This window comes from Peromyscus californicus, unplaced genomic scaffold (genome assembly GCF_007827085.1).
Source record: "Peromyscus californicus insignis strain IS unplaced genomic scaffold, ASM782708v3 Scaffold_6__1_contigs__length_162567912, whole genome shotgun sequence".
Taxonomy (NCBI): domain Eukaryota; kingdom Metazoa; phylum Chordata; class Mammalia; order Rodentia; family Cricetidae; genus Peromyscus; species Peromyscus californicus.
This window is the reverse complement of record NW_026294584.1, coordinates 146,626,691-146,648,199: the sequence shown is the minus strand read 5'-3', so window position 1 is coordinate 146,648,199 and position 21,509 is coordinate 146,626,691. Positions and strand designations below refer to the sequence as shown.

General features: G+C 39.2%; 1 protein-coding gene and 1 pseudogene across 1 annotated transcript in view; one reads left to right on the top strand and one right to left on the bottom strand.

The window, feature by feature from the left end:
- Lrp6 (LDL receptor related protein 6) overlaps window positions 1-21,509 on the top strand; it is a 136,392-nt gene that overhangs the window by 55,829 nt on the left and 59,054 nt on the right. The window contains 4 exon segments of the mRNA XM_052718961.1: window positions 4,113-4,309; window positions 6,696-6,827; window positions 9,484-9,880; window positions 10,890-11,061. Coding sequence (XP_052574921.1) covers window positions 4,113-4,309; window positions 6,696-6,827; window positions 9,484-9,880; window positions 10,890-11,061 — 898 coding nt within the window.
- Window positions 19,393-21,006, bottom strand: LOC128098178 (Y-box-binding protein 1-like; annotated as a pseudogene).

Here is a 21,509-nt window from a genome sequence, read left to right as displayed (position 1 = left end):
TTTAGTTTAATGCTTACATTTAGATGAGATGTGTGATCCATTTTAATTTCTTGCTTTGTGTAGAATAGCTCTTAAATTCCTTTGTAAAATGTATCCCCGATAGTATTTTGAATGTGTACCATAAAAAGTAATTCAGTGTTATATATTTATGTATTACAGTATAATTATTTCATGCAGTATAATTATTTCACTTATAGTGCTGGAGATTGAATCCAGGGCCTCACTACATACTAGGGGCTGGGGTTGAATCTAGGACCTTACGCATGCTAGGCAATTCTGTGTCCCTGAACTGTGTGTCCTTAGCCCTTTATGCTGTTATTTATTTTTAAAGAAATGAATTATTTTTTTTTTTTTGGTTTTTCGAGACAGGGTTTCTCTGTGTAGCTTTGCGCCTTTCCTGGATCTCGCGCTGTAGACCAGGCTGGCCTCGAACTCACAGAGATCCGCCTGCCTCTTAATGGATTTTATTTTTTATATGTGTGGGGTGATCAGAGGACGACTTTTGGGAATCAGTTCTCTCCTTCACTTTTATGTGAGTTATAAGACCAAACTCAGGCTGCCAGGCTTGCCTAGTAAGCACCTTCACCATTGAGCCATTTTGACAGCCCTTTTTTACGTACTTTGGTGGTGCTTGAGATTGAACCAAGGATCTCACACATGGCAGACAAATACTTTTACTCCTAGCCATTATTTTTAGTAACAAGGTTAGAATATTTATTTTTGATAGAAGTGCAAACTATTTTTGTTTATGAATCATTTATCTTACAATCTTGTTGAATTCACTAGGTTTGGGAAGATTGGTTTAAAAAAACTAAGTATATTCTGTGTACAGAATCATGTCATCTGTGAATAATGCCATTTACTGCTTCCCTTTGCCATCTGGGTGGGGTGCTCTTTTGCTTGGTGGCATTGGCTACATGTAGAGTAGAAGACATCTCTTGCTCCTCCAGAATTAGCACTTATTGCCAGATTAGCAAATGTGTGGTGTAGATTTTTTTGTAAAGTGCTTTCTTCAGGTGAAGGAAGTTTTCTTTTATTCTTAGTTTATTGACTTAATTTTAAATCATGAATGATTATGGATCTTGCCTATTTATTTTATATCTATAGAAATAATTGTGTATGTGTCTTGTTTTAAAATAAACATTGTAAATTGGTCTTTTAATTGTTGAACCAAGCTTGTATGTATTTCTTGGATAATTTCTACTTAGTGATGGTTTATAATTCTTTTTAGATGTTCTGTTGAGGATTTTTATGTCCTTATTCATGAAGATATTAATATGTAGTTTGTTTTTTCTGATACCTTTGTGATTTTGTTACTAATTTAGAACCAGCCTTTAAGAATGAGTTGGGAAATGTCTCCTTTCCCTTTATATTCTCTCAGGGTGTTATCAAGTTTGTCTGTCTGTCTGTCTATCTCTCATATCTATCTATTGTAAGGTTAATTATTATTACTAAGATTTATTATTATTTATTATTATAGATTTAATCTGTGACACTGTCTGGGCCTGGCTATTTCTTAGGGCTTCTTTAAATGGCTGAGTGTGTTTATGCAGCTCTGTTGACCTTCTCCATGAATCTATATTAGTAATTGGTTTCTTTCTAAGAATGTTTCCATTTCCTGTAAGTTGACTTACTTGTTGGCACAAAGATGTTTATGATTGCTCCTTGTAATTACATGTTTTGATTTTTTTTTTAAGTTGATGATCTTCCCCTTTCAGGCATGGTGTCTTTCAGTTTCACAGTTTGTGTCTTTATTATTGTTTTTCTTTGCCAGTATAGCTAACAGGTTGCAGTTTCGTTAATCTTTTCAAAGAATCAACTTTTTGTGTCCCTGTCTTCCCATGCTGCTTTTTGTCTTAGTGTGCTCTTCCTTCTCTAGTGTCTTCAGGCTGAGGCAGGTTAAAAGGAGATTAATTTGCTATCTGTCTTGCAATTGAGGCATTTATAGTCTATAAATTTATACTGCTTTTGGATATTCATAAATTTTTAAGCATCATATTTGTGTTTTGTTTTAGTTCAACATTTAACTGATCTTGTGATTTCTTCTTTGACTGTTTATTTTTTTTTTTTTCATATTTTGAGCTTGTTCTCACTCTGTATGTTTGCCTACACAGGCCTCAGATTTGTGGTAACATGTCTGCCTCAACCTCTAAAGTGCTAGGATTATAGCTATGAACTACCTGCCTCATGACACATTGCTTAAAAGAAGAAAATGAGGAAAAATTTAGAAAATGAAAAATTGAGAAAGAAAAAGAATTTTTTGGTTCTTTATCCATTTTTATTTCTTTTATAAAATATTTATTTATTTTATGTGTGTTTTCCTGAATGTATTGTATGTGTGTTGTGTGTGCTTGGTGCCTTTTGAAGTCAGAGGAGGGTGACTGATCCCCAGGATCTGGATGGTTATGAGTCAACATGGAGTTCTGGAAACTGAACCCAGGTCCTTTTTAAGAGCAGTAAGTACTCTAGCCGGGCGGTGGTGGCGCACGCCTTTAATCCCAGCACTCGGGAGGCAGAGGCCGGCGGATCTCTGTGAGTTCGAGGCCAGCCTGGGCTACCAAGTGAGTTCCAGGAAAGGCGCAAAGCTACACAGAGAAACCCTGTCTCGAAAAACCAAAAAAAAAAAAAAAAAAAAAAAAAGAGCAGTAAGTACTCTTAACTGGTGAGCCATCTCTCTAGCCCTGGTTTTTAGTGTTTATTGATTGATGAGGCAGGTCTCACCATCGGTCTTTTCTCAGTCCCTGGAGTATGGTGCTACAAACCTGTGTGTTACTTCCCCAGGCAAAACCCTGCATTAGTTTGTGTGCATATCTGTTAGTGCTGGAGACTGAAGACAGGCCCTTATGAGTGTTAGCAAGGGCTCTATTTCCGAGCTGCCGCGTCCCCTGAGATTTCAGGTTTTAATTAGCTGGCATGTGGAGTTGGGGTGTAACACGGTGGTAGAGAGAACACTTTCCTAGTGTTTGCACGCCCTGAATTCAGTCCCAGATCTTCAAGAAAAACAAGGAAAATGAAAGGAGAAAATGGATGATTTAGGTCAGCTAGTCGGTATGATGTTCTAAAATATAAATTAGTCACTTTCATCTTGTACTCAATTTTAAAAATAAGACCTGTCTTGAATTTACAGCACTTTAGATCAGGACTGGTTCTTGTACAACAGACACTGATTCCACAGTTGTCCTTGCCAGAGATCATGAAGTCACCCAGTGAACCTACAGTTGAATTGTTCTCTTCAGTAGCTTATGTCCATGTCTCCCCCACCCCACCCCAGCTGAGTATTGGAAAACATAGTTTATGAAAATACCGAAGATTTATTGTCTTAAATGTTTGTTTGACCGAAATAACAATTTATTCATTTTGTCTAGAACACTTACTAATTGCACAACTCTGAAAAGTGCTGTGTCTTGAGGATTAAATCTTTCTTTTTATGCAGCATGTTTTGTTTGTGAAATTCTAGTTTTATATTATGAACATATTGTGCCAATGCAAGACTTTGGTTAGCTGACTTGAAAGGTTTAATTATAGTACAATAAAAATAAGTAAAATAGCTTAGATAATAATTTTCTGGAGCTAGACTTGAGTCCTGCCTGTCTTTTTAGCATCATGTGTATGTTTTCAGCTGCAGTTGTTAAAATCCTAAAATTGAAAAACAGGCTCAGCTCTTGGTTCTCACACATCCAGAAGGGACAGACCTCTTGTCTCCTGAAATCTGCTGCCTGGTGCCGCTGTCACCCCAGGATTTTCCTCCTTGCTTACTTTTTTCCTGTTAGTGTTAATTACACGGAGAATAGAAAGTGAGAGTCCAGAGGCAGTTGTTGAGAAGGAGGCTGACAGCAGTGTTAAAATGTGTGCTTCTCTGTCTTGTGACTGCCTTGGCCTGCTGCCAAGGCAGGGACCATTCTGAATATTTGGTTAGAGCTTTTTGACAACTTGAAAACATTTGAATTTGCTATTTGAATTGTTTTTCACATATAGTTTTAACCTACAGGTATGTGCTCCTTAGTATGTCTGTGTGTTAATATGAACTCCTTTCATTGCTGAGTGGTGATCTTTTATGATGTTTTCATAAAAGACAATTTTAGAAGTTTGAGTTTTTCTTTTTGTGTTAATAGGCAGGCAGTGGTTAAAGGGTCCCTTCCACATCCTTTTGCCTTGACGTTATTTGAGGACACATTGTACTGGACTGACTGGAATACACACTCTATTTTGGCTTGCAACAAGTATACTGGCGAGGGTCTGCGTGAAATCCATTCTAACATCTTCTCTCCCATGGATATACATGCTTTCAGCCAACAGAGGCAGCCAAATGGTAAGTGATCTGGGTTTTTAAATTCCAGGTTGGAACAGCTCTGTAGCACTCTGTTGTCTGGCTTTAGTGAGGTCCGGGAGGAGGAAGGGCACATCCAAACACGGTAGGAGGGATAACAGAGGAAAAGCATGCAAACAGAATTCAGTTTAACACCAGTCTAAACCCTTGTGGCCTGATACTTTTTACTGCATAATAGCTTGTCTTTTATTTAGGGCTGGGACAAAAGAAGTAGAGAAGAGAAATGAGTTAAAAATTAAGAATGCTAAGTTTATACATAAATGCATTTCTTGTTCATGTTTCTTCTCACTGTTCTTGTATGTGTTCATGTGAGTGTGCTTAAAAAATATATATATACTGATTTAGTAGGAAACCTCTGTTAACCTAGCTGATGAATTCCAGTGCCTGAGTGTACTGAATAAACTACTCCTTAAGCATTCATATGCATGCCTTCTCTTCTGTCTGTGTATTTTTCTTTTTAGCTTTGCTTCTGTTTTTGGTTACACAAGGCTGTGTCTGCTGACAATGACCCCTTGTAAGAGAGGAATGGATTTGGGTTTTAAAAGGAATATGAGAATGGTAAATGTTTGGCACTTGTGTGTAAATAAATGTCTGGCATGTGTCTGAGTATATTTCAAATAATTTTCCGTAGCCAAAAGGAAGAGTGCTTGGATTTTGAGTTGTTTGGTATTAGTTCTTTCCATTTAGGGGGAGATAATCAAATATTGAATGTGTTACATTGGAGTCTGATGACTGTGAATTCCTAAAAGCATTTTAAAATAGATGTGTTAATCTATGTAAAAATGTTTATTTAGTTCTTTGTGAACTTTGTGTATTTCATGGTTAGTCCTCAGAAAGTCTCCAGAACCCCATTTTAAGTGGCACAATTGATCTTTTGTTTTACTGGTTTGAGAATTTCAGTTTTCTTGATGATGTTCTGTTTTATGTTTATGTCTTCTGTTATGTTGTTCTCCATCTTATGTTGATATTTCCATGAATATTATTTGAATATATCCATTTCTATAGTGTTCACAGGCTTGGCTGTTTTTTTCCTGTCTCTATTGTTCTCTGTAGCTAGAGTTTTCCTGCCTGGCCCACAGGCAGGACAAATCTCTGTCACCCGCCAGTCCCACAGCCGCTCAGACTCAACCAAGTAAACACAGAGACTTATATTGCTTACAAACTGTATGGCTGTGGCAGGCTTCTTGCTAACTGTTCTTATATCCCAAATTAATCCATTTCTATAAATCTATACATTGCCATGTGGCTCGTGGCTTACCAGCATCTTCACATGCTTCTTGTCATGGCGGTGGCTGGCAGTGTCTCTCCCACTCAGCCTTCCATTTCCCAGAATTCTCCTCTCTCCTTGTCCCGCCTATACTTCCTGCCTGGCCACTGGCCAATCAGTGTTTTATTTATACAGAACGATATCCACAGCAGTTCTTGTTCTTGCTTTCTCTCTCATTGTGTTTTGCAGTGCTGGAGGCTGACCCTAGGTTTTGTATATTCTAGACAACTACTCAAACCATTAAGCTGCAACTCAGTCTAATAAAAATAAAAGGAAAACAGGATCCCATGTGTCTCACACTGCCCCATCTCACTGTACCTAAGACTGAGCCTTGTGCTCCAGTTCCCGGTGGGGGATTTTGGGTGTGTGCCATTGTGCCCGTCTTTCTGTGTGTCCCTTTCCCTCCTCTACTCTGTTGAACTTATCTCTTCATCTTGTTCATTCCAAAGGATGGCTTTCCAACATTCTAATTGTATTTCTTGGCTTTCATACCCTCTGCCACAGCGTGTTCCCATTCTTGATGTTCCTACCCGTCTACAGAAACCTTAGCCTCTGTTTAATAGTGTTCTTCTTACTGCTTCCCAGTGCCTGGTCTCTTAATTTTTTATTCTGAAGGCTTTTTACCACACCCAGTGTTCAGAATGTCCCCTCCTGTATGTACTTCAGGATCCTGCTGGGCCCCATGCATTCTGTGAAGGTTTTTTTTCCCCCCAGCTTTTTAAACACCAAGATTAATTTCCTCATTGAGTGTCTACCCTCTTAGAGTTGGGAATGTGCGATATAGTATTTAGCTTCCTTGTTTTCTTTCCATTTTCATAGTTTATTATTTTGGCTCACTGATAAGTTTATAGGCTCCACTAGGGCAAGGACCTTCTGCTTTTCTTCTTAATACTCCTCTTTGGATAAAAAAATGCTAAGTAATTTTTCACTAATTAATTCCTTTCCTTACAGATGGTTGGTAGTCAAGCACCTGGATGAAATTTGGTGTTCATTTTGGTTTATCACCATTGCTCATGTTATGGTTGTTAACCTTTGTGTATCTAGAGTGAGTGAGGTCATCCCTCATCATTGGTATTAATCAGTCTGATTTATATTCGACAGCTACAAATCCATGTGGAATTGATAATGGCGGTTGTTCCCATTTGTGTTTGATGTCTCCGCTCAAGCCTTTTTATCAGTGTGCTTGTCCAACTGGGGTCAAGCTTCTGGAGAATGGAAAAACCTGCAAAGATGGTAAGATTGTTATTATCCAAGGGAGAGAAAATTGTGAGAGCAGTTGGATTCTTTATGAACAACTTTCATTTCTTTTGTAAGCTCTGGCATTGGCAGTGCTTTGGGAGCCTCTCAGATGGCTGTTAGCAGGGATGGCTTATGTTTTGTGTCATCTTTTATTTTTATTTTATGTTATTTCATTTAGTTAGTACTTAGAAACATGCTGTTTTTGGAAAAAACAAAACCGACAAACATACTATTTCTGTTCGTGGCTAAATTTCATATTCACTGAAATCACAATCTCATAATAGGCGGGTAACTGAAGGAAAGTTATTTATTTAACTTTTATTGTGAAGAGTAAAAGATATTTTTGACTGCTCTTTAATGACAAAGAAGGATCCTAAGAAGAAGTTCCTCATTGTACTATTAAAGTAACTCTAATTTTTTTAACTCAGCCAGTCCACTTGGCCTCTTCTCATTCTTACTAATTCCTATAGACAGAGGACATGTGGGAGAAGGGCACTGGCTTAGGACATTGCAAGGGGCTTGTAGTTTGGGAGAACACCAGCTCTTGTTGTCTTAATGAGGATGTTATTTTTCATTCTTACTCTATGGGTCACCATTCTCCTGACAACCAGCAAAACCTGGTAAGAAAATTGTACGTGAAGCGGCTTCTTTATCTACCTCTGAACGGCAGGCGCCTTTATCCAGAGTGTTAGAGAGCTCCTGGCAAGGAGGTCAGCGGGTCAGTGAGATGGAATTGAGTCAGCCGAGTGGATGTTTATTATGAGTTGGCGTTGATAAATGATCCTCATAGTCAAAGGTGATGCTGGCTGACTCTTGTCAGATGGTTTCCATGGGAAACACTGATTTGGTTTCAATTTAAACAAAAGAGTTTTTGTAACATTGCTTTTCTGTTTAAAAATGTACCTTGACGTGGAAAAAAGAGGATTTATTTCAGCAATGGAAGTTTATCTTCTTCACAGTGGTACATATGTACACGCTTAACCAGTTTTGAGTTTCAGGTGCATATTTAGCACCTACTAGCCTGAAGTTAACTATAGTTTTTGATCGCCTTGCTCAAATTAATAGTTCTGTGAATTCTTTGCAAAGTTTGAACTGACTCCTTTTGTCAGTAAGCAGGGGCAGTGAGTTGTGTAGGATCATTCCTGCTTTGCCTGCAGATTCCGTCTGTGTTTCCTTTTCTCCACTTTGGAGTTCATGTTTAGTCAGCCCTGCAGTCAGAGAGCTGGTGCTGAAACCTTCACTCCTCTTCTTGCCTTTGCAGCTATGATTCCAAATTCAATTTAAATCCATATGCCAGTATTTCTTTACACACGTATTTTAGCTGGGGTTTTTTCTCCTTGCTCATTCAGTTGACAGTTTAGATGATTAGCCTCTTAGATGATTATTTTTCTGGTGGTTTACTTGAACATCAAAAATAAACAAAAATACTGAGCTTAATATTTTATTTTTAATTATGTTTTCATTGGATCTTAATTCATGTTAAATATTTCAGAAATCTGATTTATAACTCAGTCTTTATTTTTAATGATAGATTAGTTGATACTTATTGAATACTTTTATGATTAGTACCTTCCTGAATTTTATATCTATTTATCTTTAATTTTGACAGCAACCTTTACAATTTAGCTGAGTCTAGGCTTAGAGTGGTTCTGTGTTTCATCTCAGTTTATATCCCTGCTTGAACTAGATTATTGGCTCAAGTACTCTTAACACTACTTCACTTCTTAGGTTCCCTCTTTCCAGTGCTGCTGTTCCTTCTCCAGAGCATCCCTTGTCCTTAGGGCTGTCAGCTATTGCTCTGTGTTCCTTTAAGACAGCTTCCCTGGGAGATAATTTACATACACTATAACAGTCTTCTGTTTAAAAAGTCAGTTTTTAACATTCTTTCCTAGATTTTTTTTTAACATTCTGTGTGTGTGTGTGTGTGTGTGTGTGTGTGTGTGTGTGTGTGTGTGTGCGCGCGCATATGATAAGCACACTCTTGCATGTACATGTCTGTTCATGTTTACGGGTGTGCATGGAGGCCAGAGAACAAACTCAGGTATCACTTTCCAGGTGCCATCACCTCTTTTTTCCTCCTCAGAGGCAGGTCTCTGGCATGGAATTTGCCAAGTAGACTCAGCTGGGTGCCCTGTGATACGCAGGGATCTACTCATCTTTACCTTTCTGCCTGGATTGCTACTACATTGCCACCATGACTGGCTTTTTGTATGTGGGTTGAGGGGATCAGACTTGGGTCTTCATGCTTATAAGGCAAGCACTTTACTATTTTCTCAGCCTTTCTTTTAGACACTTTAAAACATGCTTCTTGAATAAAGGATCTGTATTCTACAAATTTCTTCCTCCATTAATACTTAGCTATGAGGAATAAAATGATAGTTGATTACTTTTATGTACCTTTATTTTCCAGGGGTTATCTAGTAAATGAAAGCAAGTGTGGATCAATCAAAACTTGATTTGGAGATGTTAGCCATTATGGAGTTTGCATTGACTTTTCTGTTTCACAGTATCACTCTTTAGTTTTATTCTAAAGAGAGTAGAATAAGCTCAGTTAATTTAATTTCTGAGGACTTCTTCGTATTTTATATAGAATGGCTACATTTTGCCTGAGGCATTAAAATGATTGCTTGATTTTGCTCTGTTGTTTTAGGTGCCACTGAACTATTGCTTTTAGCCCGACGGACAGACTTGAGACGCATTTCTTTGGATACACCAGATTTTACTGACATTGTCCTGCAGTTAGAAGACATCCGGCATGCCATTGCCATAGACTACGATCCTGTAGAAGGCTATATCTACTGGACTGATGATGAAGTGAGGGCCATCCGTCGTTCCTTTATAGATGGATCTGGTAGCCAGTTTGTGGTCACTGCCCAGATTGCTCATCCTGATGGTATTGCTGTTGACTGGGTTGCAAGAAACCTGTACTGGACAGACACTGGCACTGATCGGATAGAAGTGACACGGCTCAATGGGACCATGAGGAAGATCCTGATTTCAGAGGACTTAGAGGAGCCCCGGGCTATTGTGTTAGATCCCATGGTTGGGTAAGAAGTGTTTATGTTAGTAATCTGTTTATGCAAGTACCTAGGGGCAACAGCTCGGGCGACAACAGCTACAGGGGCTTGTTCTCCAGTAAAGAGCCACATAAGCTTTAGAATGCAGTGGTTAGAATATGGTCTCCAAGAATTGTCACTTTTTAAAAATCTTGAATATCTCGAGTAATTTTTATTTCTAAATTAAGTTAGATTTGTTGATTTGGCTGTGGTCTGTAGATTTTGCTCAGATTATATCATGGCCATGAAAAATGTAGAAAGAAATTATTTTCAGAATTTCCCTCCCTCCCATGGTGGATTTAATTTTATTCTATTTCAGTAGTTATTGTGAGAATTATATTACTTTATATTCCTTGGTACATGAATGACTCACTTTTGAAAACCTTGGGAATTGCTTTATTCTCCATGTTTTTGTGAGTGAATGTAGTCCAGGGAAGAAACCGCTTTCTCTGTCTTCCCGGTTCTCTTTTACTGTGAGGTGATTCTGAGGGCTGATACAGTGATAGATGTTATACTTCAGTGTTCACAGTATCTGAGTGCCACTTAGACATCCAGGAGCCTCAGGAATTGCTTAGTGCCACAGTATTAGTTATTTGGGGAATTCAGTTTGTCACCTGACTATTTATACTAGGTAACTTTCTGTACCAGAGCTGACAAGCCATCAAGCAAGAGTGGTACTTCACGGGAAGAAGAAGAAATGTATTACAAAAAATAGAAATAATTTGGGGAGACATTTTTCATCAATTCTGGAGAGCAATTTTGATCTGAAAGTGTGCTTATATAATGCCGTGATACATATTAGAAACTTACTCTGCCAAAGCTTAAGTAGTCTTATGTTATTTTTCCCCCTCCCTCCCTCTTTCCCTTCCTCCCTCCCCCTCCCTCCCCCTCCCTCTTCCCTCTCTCCCTCCCTTCTATGGCATTGACTGATGATAATATAATATGTAGAGTGGGTTTCACTTTTATTATCTTTCAGCTCGTTTTTTATATGCTTCTGTAGGTACATGTATTGGACTGACTGGGGAGAAATCCCGAAAATCGAACGAGCGGCTCTGGATGGTTCTGACCGGGTAGTTCTTGTTAACACTTCCCTTGGTTGGCCAAATGGCTTAGCTCTGGATTATGATGAAGGCACAATATACTGGGGAGATGCCAAAACAGACAAAATTGAGGTTTGTTTGTTTCTTTCTTTATAAAAAAAATACTTGAAACCAATTTTATAATGGTTTCTGGGTTATTAATAGTTTGATTCACATAGCCTCTCAACAGTTGTCTGGGATTTCAGGATGTCGTTTCTAGAAGTCTTCCTCAGTGTTCACAGTTCTAGGGATAATGGATTTTCTTCAACCTACTCTTAGGATTTCTGAGTTGTGTTGGTATAGGAAATGTGCATTTCACCATTTCTGCTCTTAACAACTTTTGTAGATGATTTGCTTCATTTTGGGTAAAGCTGCTACCTGAATTTCCTAGAGCCAGTTTCTGCAAACCGAAATTATATAAGTTCCATAGAGGAAAATAATATCTACCTACCTATATAGGCATATAGATATATCTACCTATATAGATATAGATGGTGTGTGTGTATAACTTCCTGTTGTTTTTGGTTTTGATTTGGTAGTGGAATATATTAAGTACTCAGTTTGTGACGAAAAAACAAAAATTTTGTTTGTTTATTGAGGCATCATTTGACTGTGTAGGTCAAGCTAGTCTCAGATCCATGATTCTCTTTCATTAGCTTCCCAAGTGCTGGGATTACAGGCATGTGCCGCCATACCATATTAAAAACAAATTTTAAATTAATTTGTGAACTATATAGGGGAAATAGCCAAATCCTGAGAAAAAGATTTACCAAAATAATAGAATTAAGTTTGTGGGAAATAGAATTATGGTGAAAATAATCAGTAGTAAATATTTTATCAGAATGTCTTGTAAATGGCACACCCTTGATGTGTGGATTAAACTGTTCTTTTGGAGATTCGTGGCTTTTCATATAAGGAATGGCTTTGAAGAAAAGAACTCTTTATAGACAGCCCCTTGCACATACCTTAGGGATATACAATCTGCACCATGGAACAGTTATTTTAGAAAGGTAATTCTGAGGAGTGCCAGGATACTCAGGGAATAATGAATTAAAGGCCTTTCTTCCAGAGTGGAAACTTGGAATTGAAGAAGCCCATTAATACCTCACCAGTCTCAAATATTGGAAATGACATTTTTCTCCTTACAGCTGGTTTCCATTAACAGAAAGTTTTGTGTGGCCTAACTGTAACGTTTCTCCTTGACTAGAGTTTCAGTGCACAACCCCATCCCAGTCCAGATTAGTGTTTGGACCTTCAGCAGCTGGAGGGGAGTGCTAACAGGGCAGAGATGATAGATTCCTATTTCAGACAGGTTGCTAGCTTTGTTTGCTTAACTGTACATCACTCACCCTACATGAGCACATAGAAAGACAGCTAAAAGCTCATGTGTCCTACAAGTGTCCAGTCCTGAAATTTTACCCTAGAGTTTTTAAAATTTTTATATTTGGTTTTGTCTTTTTTAGTTGATTTTGATTGGCTTAAAAAGAAAGGTGTTGCTTCTTACTGAGAATATGTTAGTTTTCTTTCCCACCTTGAGGTATATTATTTTAGACACATAAATTTAGTCAGAGTCACAAGTAGTTGAGTGGCCTTCAAATAGCAAAATTAGAATTTATTCCTAAAGTGAATACATAATCATTGATTAAATAGAATTTATTGTGTATGCAATGGTATTGTTTGTTTCTTCCCCTTCTCTACTTCTTCCCTGTGGTATTATTTGTCCCCTTGCTTAACATGCACAAGGCTTTGGGTTCTAGCACACAGAGGCTAGTTGTTTGCCTCCCCCTCAAGAAGGGTGTGTGTGTGTGTGTGTGTGTGTGTGTGTGTGTGTGTGTGTGTGTGCAGTCCATCCTCTTTTTGACAGTGATAAATTTACTCTCAGGAAACTACAGAAAGGCTTCCCATTTTTCCTCTGGAGATCTTGATATGCTTCACAAGTTAGATGTTGATGCTCATGCCCTTTCTTTTCAGACACGTCTAGAACACAGCAGTTACTCCTATTTATCTCCTCTGCCTTCTTCCTTCTTTTCCCTTTTTTGGTCTTTCTTTGATTTTGACTGTGTTGCCCAGGCTTTGTTGTCCTGGGCTGCAGTGATTCTCGTGCCTTAGCCTCAGAGGGTTGGACTAAAGTGTGCCACTATACCTTGCTTGTTAATCCCTTCTACACTGTGTAAAGTTGCCGATGGATAGCAGACTGAGTTGTAAAAGCATAGCACTTCATGGAGGAAAAGCATCCATTTTTTATCCTGAGACTAGTAGGGATTATGGAAACTTTTGCCCCCAGCATTTCCATCTCCCTGTGCTTGAGAATAAGCAGATAATATTAAACTTGACAATTTTGGGAAAGGTGTGTAATTTTAAAGTTTGATTCTTAGACTCTTATTATATAGCAGCAGTTTCTGGGTACTTCTCTGACCCTAGTGTGGATGGTAAGATCCCTTCTGATCCTGCCTTCCAAAAAAGTTTCCCAGCTTAATCAAAGGGGTGGTAGCTGCTCACTCCTGGGACTGTAAGGGAATATCAGGCTATTGTAGCCCTGTTTGCTTCTGAAGACCAACTATTTCTAGTACACTTGAAAAGTAAAGATAGTTATCTGGTAAATTATTCTATGGCACAATAATTTCTTGTGTTTTGAGTGGAGGACAAAGAAGTGCTAGGAACGAGCAGGCCTTCGATCCCTCAGTGGGTGGAACTTGGAGCTGCTTCTCCCTCTTTCTGTTGAAGGGGCAGGTGCTGGTTGTGTTGAGTTGACTAAGGATTCAGAGAAATGAGGGAAAAGTACGGGGAGCCCTAACTTTCAGACTAGATTCTTCCTTACAGAGCTGTAGAAAGGGAGACTAGATTTTCTTGACACTTAAAATTGGCTTCTACAAATAGAGGCAGGACGCAGAATGTTGTTCATGATGTCATGACACTTAGAATTGGCTTCTACAGATAGAGGCAGGGTACGGAATATTGTTAATGATGTCACTTAAAACTGGCGCCATGCTTCTTCCATATAAAGATGTGTAGGTGAGGATAGTCTGCTCCCTTAGCTCAGCAGCTGCTGTGCATGCATAGCTGTGGGTGGTGGTTAAAGGTGCAAGCTGGTGCTTGTCCTGCTGTTTCTGCAGTACATGGGAATGCTCTCATCATCTTGTGAGCAGACCTTCCGTAGCGTTTACACTTTGTTCCTTAGCCTCCCAGCCTTAGTGTTTCATGGCTTCTTGTACTAGCAGAAAGAAGTTTCAATTTTTCTGGTAAGGGAGATGTTAAAAACCTTTATTTCTCTTTTATATGACTTCTGGTTATTGGAAAGACATTATAATTTTGACAACATTCACATCTTTTTGGTCAGGTGTCACTGCCCCAAACGTGGTTTACACCTAGTACCTGCAATACTACTTACTAATAGTAAAGACATGTTATTCACACTTTAAAGCAGTTCTTGCATGGTATAAAATTAAAGTACTGTTAGAGGGTGGTGTTTTTTCTTTTTTTTTTTCAGTCTTTGAGAATGGGTACCTACATTGCCCAGACTGGCCTCAACTTTGTTCTCCTGTCTTGGTCTCCCAAATGTTGGGAGATTACAAAAGTGTATCACCCTATCCAGTTACATTGTGTTTTCTTGAGGATGCTTTCTCATTGTATACTTATTTAACTAATTAAAAAATTAAGTTGGATCATTCTTTTATCAAAATAATGATATCATAACTAAAATTTCTTCACAGTCTGTTTTCATAGGACTTTTTATTTGTCCCCTCTTGTATTTCTGAGCTTCTACTCAGAATGTAACAAAGGTTGGTAGTTATAGCTAAAAAGATTTTCTTGTCTTTTTGAACACATAGATTTATTTGAAATCTCTTATTGTAAGGTCCTTTACTTTGATAATACAGTATCTGTAGGTTGTATAGTCCAGATCTGATTATACATGGCACTGTTTTTTTGGGGGTGGGGGAAGACAGATTACTAGAGCCTTCTGTAGCAGTTTTGAATAGAAGAGGTATTATTGTCTGTGTGGTGTGTTGAAAACTTGGCAGTTGGTGAATGTTCTGTTTCATACTCTGAACCTGAAATTGCTGGGCTACATTTTCTTCTGATGACAACGTCCTCTGGTTTATCAGTCCCTAATAAGGAAAATTCTTTTCCAAGTATTCAGGTTTCTTTTTAAAGGAATTTCTTTGTCTCACATTTCTAGCCTACATAATGTGTTTGTCTGTCAGTATACCCATGGATCTGTCTATGCTGCTTTTTCTTGCTGTTGGTTTCTAAGATTAAGAAATTATAACGCTATAATTATCTTTTATTAATAGAAAGCTCTTGACTTTATATGCCAAGTGTCAGTGAGTGTTTCCTTTTGAGTCTTGGCCAGTTTGTAACATTCATTGTCCAGAATTCCTTAAAATGGATTATACTTTCAGTTTGAGAAGTCTTTGAGATAGTGTATTTAAATTCCTGAATATTTGCCCATTTGTACTTCTTTAACATTGTGTGTATGTTTGTGAATATGTTTTCCTCCATATCGTCCTGACATCTGATCACAGAAGAAGGATTGCTAAAACTCTGTCATTAGATTCTTCAAGCACGATTTTGCCTTATTCTGTCATTTTATATCATTTAGGGGTATATAAGGGTTTGTGAACTCCTGTTGAAAGTTTGTTGATATAACAGTAGTAGAAACATTACTTAATGTGTTACAACCTACAGAAGCTAGAGCAGTTCATCAATCACTCTGTTGTCTCATTATACACACAGTCTGGACTCAAGTATATGCAAAGAGAGCCTCAAAGATAGGTGTAATAGCGCTCTCCTGAACTGCCAAAGCAAATCCTATAACCTCACCAGGCAAGAGAGCAATTCACTTCAGTTAGGACTTTGGACAGTTTCATCTATATAATTTCAGAACAATCTAATGCATCTTGGTTCTTAGCATTTTAGTAGCCTGTAGTTGAATTTGCTCTTGAACCATTTTAAAAAATGTTCTGCTGTTTTGGTTTTACATCTTGTGGTTTAATATAAAACCATTTAATATGTACAGTGATGTTTTTAGTTTCAGTCCTATTCTTTTTAAAGTATTTTATTCCTAGGCTATGGGCATAGCTCAGTGGTATAGTATTTAACTTGTATGTACAAGGCCATGAGCCATTGGCCACCTTTACCACCTAAAATTACTTTATTCCTTTGGGCTTTGGACTCTCAAGGAAAAGAGGCATTGGTTTTACTATCTTTTTTTTTTTTTAATAATATGTATAAGTGCTCTGTCTGCATATATGCCTGCTTGCCAGAAGAGGGCATCAGATCCCATTACAGATGATTGTGAGCCACCATGTGGTTGCTGGGAATCAAACTCAAGACCTCTAGAAGTACAATCAGTGCTCTTAACTGCTGAGCCATCTGTCTAACCCTTATCTTTTTTTTTTTTTTTTGGTTTTTCGAGACAGGGTTTCTCTGTGTAGCTTTGCGCCTTTCCAGGAACTCACTTGGTAGTCCAGGCTGGCCTTGAACTCACAGAGATCCGCCTGGCTCTGCCTCCCGAGTGCTGGGATTAAAGGCGTGCGCCACCACTGCCCGGCTTAACCCTTATTTTACTTGGAGTCTGCACCTTCAAGTTTATGTCAGTGTTTAGTAGTGAAGAGTGATAATCTCAAATTATTTTTTTGAAACATTTTACAGTACTGGGCCTTTACCTTCATTTCTTATTTATATTTAAGTGGGTGACCTTAGATAATTTACACAATCTTTAGTGTTTGTATTTTGGCCGGTAAGACCATTTGAACCAAATAATAGCTAAGGTTCTTTTTAGCTGTAACATTTCTGATGTTTATTGTCTTAACTGTCTCTTAGGTTAAGAAAGGATAATTTACTTTGCCTTGGAAGAATTGCTAAAAGGAATTTGGATCACAGATGGCATGCATTTTTGGTTTTTATTTGCTGCATAGTTAATCACTGCTAACATAAAGAAACTTGTTGGGAGCTGCAGCTCTTTAGTAACTCAGGTTTTCTGAAAGGACCTTTCCTGCTAAGCTGTCCATGATTTTTGGGGAGGTGTGACCAGATGTCGGTTCACTCCAGATAGCAGACCAGTGAATGATAGACTGAAGAAACGATTTCTTTCAGTTCTAGCTTGGTGAGCCTGTGAGCTTAACGTGGGCTACTTACAGAAGCATGGCTGAGGGGTCACCTGTGGGAGCATGGATAATTTATAGGGAACACCATCAAAGAAGAGTCTCTGCCAAAATGATTACTACTTATGTATTCTTGAGGAGCGGTGGGGCCTCATGTACCCCCATTTCCTTGAGTGCCTTATTAATTGCCTAGCGAGCCCCCCCTTCTATAATAGATTGTTAATGAGGATCGCCTGTGGGTAATCATAGCTTCTCTCTTTTAAAGACTGCAATGGCCATGTCATGCCCAGAGGACAGAGTTTTACAGCTCCTATATACAGTCTATTCCATTACTAACAAAAATAGCAGGTTAAATAAATGTTTAAAGCTGTTGTTTGATGCTTGCCAAATACATTAATTCTTTTTGACTAATAGAGTCTATGTAAAATACTATTTAAGGGGCTGAAGATTTTTTTTTTTTAATTTTTTTTAGCTGTGGGAACCTGCTGTAGTTTTAAGAGGTCACTGATATTTTATTTTTACTGTCTTTAGAAGGGTTGGAAAGGGTAGGTGACCAAGCAATGGCAAAAGATGGTTGCTTGGAGACTTCTTGAGAACGAGTTTGCCGTAGACTGAGTAATTCATAGATGTAGGAGTTTTGATTTCTCACATCAATTTACAGTTATCAACAGCTATTTAAAGATTTCATCTCTGTTCATTTTGAAATGTCTCTGTGATGGGGGGGGGGGAGGATTCTTCAGCTTGCCCCCGCCTGGCTATTCTACTTTAAATGTGGTCTGTAATACAACAATTTAGACCTGCAAAGAATGTGATAATACAAGCTTAAAGGGCTGGGAATATAACTCAAGGGGAGAGCACTTAGCATGTGTCAGGCTCTGATGCCAATCCCCACAAACACATCACCACCACAAGAAAATAATGTAAACCTGTAATTTATTTGTTAAACTAATTTTTGATCTAACTCTGTTAACTTGGCTTTGATACTCAGTGAAGATCTGTAATACCACTTCTTTGTTTTAGCTACTGTGTTAATCTTAGAGTTTTAAAAGTAAATCATTATATGCTGTTGGAGTTACTTTTCTATTATGCTAGTAAAACACCATGACCAAGGCAGCTTACAGAAGGAAGGGATTATTGGGCCTTAGAGTTACAGAGACACTAGAGTCTGCCACTGTCTTGAGGAGCAGGCAGCAGGCAGGCATGACATTGGGGCAGCTGAGTGTCACATCTCAGTCCACAAACAGGAAGCAGAAAGGTGAGTTTGAAATGGCCCAAGTCTTAAAACCTCAAAGTCCATCTCCAGTGACACACATCCTTCAGCAAGGCCACACCTCCCAATCCCCAACAGTCCCCAAACAGCCTCCAACTAGGCACCAAGTATCCAAATGCCCAACGACTTATAGGGGACCTCTCATTCAAACCACCACGTAGGCCTCAAAATTTTTACTAGCTTACAGACAGTGAGCCAGTATATGTGCTTTCTGGGTTCTCAGAGTTTTACTGCTTTTGACCAAAAGGAAGCTGTTTTCAGATGTCATAAAATTAGCCATTATTTGTTTCTAAAAAAATGTCCGTATATCAGAGGTCTTTGATCGTTGATCATTCTGGCCCAGTCTCCTCTCTCTGAAAATTCAGGAATATTGGTTTTTTTGTTGTTGTTCAGTTGGTCTTTTATTTGCTCAAGAAAAAGAATGGAACTTGTCTCCTATTTCCCCGTAGTTGTTTTTTTTTTTTTGGTATGCTGTGCTCTGCTGCCTCAATTTAAAACCTGTTCACTTTGAAGATTCATGTGACATGATCATAATGCAGTTATCAGCAGCAGGAGGTTGACACTAGTGCCACTTTTGTAGTTTCTGTATTGAAGTCTCCTGGGGGAAGCACATGTTCCTCTCCTCTACCAGTTTAGCCAGCTGTCTACATGTGCGCACTCATCGATGCTGGTGGACTCTTTTAAGACCGTCTCACTGATGCATGAACTGCATCCAGATTCTAGTCAGCTTTTGTTCCTTTTTTACATGCCTCATTTTTTTCTAAGTTGTAACAACATGGGCAACAGACATTATCTTAACATTTTTAAATGTAAGTACAGCAGATTTTTTTTTAATTTATTTAAGACCTTTATTAACAGGTGCTTGCAGTTTGTTGACTTTTTTTTTTTGAAAAATCAAGTTGTAAACTTTTATTACAAATTAAAAATGTTCTTAAAAATCTCAACTTGACCAGATATGAAACAATTTAAAAACCATTAAAGGTGTATTGAGAAAAACATTTGTCATTACCAAAAAGAGACATCTTTAGGTAAAAATAAAAACCCCATGCTGCATAGATAATGCAGATAGTTCTAGTGTATCTGGTCAACCAGCAAAAAGCAAGCACTTAACGTCTTCAGCTCCAATCTTTGCTCATTTCTTATTGCTGGAATTTCATATCATTTCTTCTTGTTGGATGACCAAACCAGATGATGGTAGAGATGGTAAGCCGGCATTTGCTCAGCTCCGCCCTGCTCAGCCTCGGGAGCGGACGAATTCTCAGCTGGTGGATCGGCTGCTTTTGTCTCTTTGCCATCTTGTGGTTTAGGGTTCTCTGGGCATCTGCGTCGGTAATTGAAGTTGCGGCGGTACCGACGTTGAGGTGGCTGCTGACCTTGGGTCTCGTCTCCTTGATTTTCCTTGTCCTCTTCATTGCCATCCTCTAGGCTGTCTTTGGCGAGGAGGGCCCCTGCGGAATCGTGGTCTGTAACCCCGGTACATATTCTGTCTCACCGGTCTACCTTGCTCTCCTACACCCTGGTTGTCAGCACCCTCCATCACTTCTCCTTGCACAGGAGGGTTGGAATACTGTGGTCGACGCCCATAGGGTCTCCTCAAGCAGTAAGGTGGGAACCTTCGCCTGCGATAGGGCCAGGGCCGGCGTTGTTGGGCTTAGCCTTCAGGAGCGCTTTCCGATGCCTCGTTCTTTTCCCCACTCTCACTATTCTGGTAATTTTGCTGGTAATTGCGTGGAGGACCCCTACGACGTGGATAGCGTCTATAATGGTTATTTACTGCCTTGACCTGGAACTCCACCAGGTCCTGTAACATTTGCTCCCTCCACACCCTTTTCTCCTTCAACAACATCAAACGCCACAGTCTCTCCATCTCCTACACTGCGAAGGTACTTGGGGTTATTCTTCTTTATGGCAGTCTGGTGTACAAATATGTCTTCCTTGGTGTCATTCCTGTTGATGAAACCCTATCCGTTCCTTACATTGAACCATTTTACTGTTCCCAAAACCTTCCTTGCCATGACCTTCTTGTTCCCGCGGGCGGGCGCCGCCAATGTGAGGCCGCCCGGCGGCCACTCAGGCGGCCACTCCCCGCGCCGCTGCCTGTGGAGCCGGACTTGGTGTTGGCGGCGCTGAGGGCGGTGGCAGGGCAGCAGGCGGCTGCTGGGTCTCGGCCTCCCTGCTCATGGTTGCAGTGGTGGTGACTGGGGCCGGCGGCGATGGCTGCGGCTCCTCCTGGGGTGTGATGGTGACTAGGCCGGCAGCGGCCGTGGGGCTCTCAGGGCTCTCTGGGGTCCACTCTCCGCTCCCGCTACCAATCGAACTCACAGCAGATCTTTTTAATGTAGTTCATCATCCAGAGCAATTATAGCAGCTTCTCTTTTCCTGTTTAAATTTTCCAGCATGAAACAGCCACCATTCTGCTGTCTGTCACTAAGATCGTAGAGTATTACGTCACCAGGCACTTGTTCTTATCATCTGAGCACTTCCACTTCTAAAATGATGGTTTAAGGCTGAACAATATTGCATCTGTGTATCTGTAGGCTGCATTGCTGCAGCCCGTTCATCTGTTGATGCCCATCATGTTTGGTTGTTGTGAACAGTCTCCAACAGATGGAGTATAAATGTCCTTTGGGGAGCGAGTTGTCATTTCTTGTGGATATGTACCCAAAATGGGATTGCTGGATTATATCCTTTTAAGTTTTTGAGGAGCCTCTATCTTTTTAAAACCACTTCTATAATAGTATATCCCAGTCTCATCTTACATCCCTCGTCTCCATCCTAGAATCTGCTCTTTTTCCAAGGAGCTCTAGTTCTTTTTAGAGAGTCCTGGAGCAATCAATCTGCCTTTTAATATTAAGGTATTACAATTGATACACTTTCTATTCAGATTGCAAATAGAATTTATTTTAGCTGTGTTTGAAAAGAATGAGAGGAAATTGAGGTAATTTTCCATGTTAACACATTAGTGTTTCTTGATTTATTCATGACTTCAAGACAGTGGAACTCTCTGAAGTATTTCATAAATCATTGAGTATAATTGACTGTGTTGTTAGTGTTCATCATAATGATGCCTTTATCTGGAAATCAGTTTGTTGTATTTTTTGAGACAGGGTTTCTCTGTGTAACCTTGGCTGTCCTGGAACTCTCTCTGTAGATTAGGCTGGCCTCAA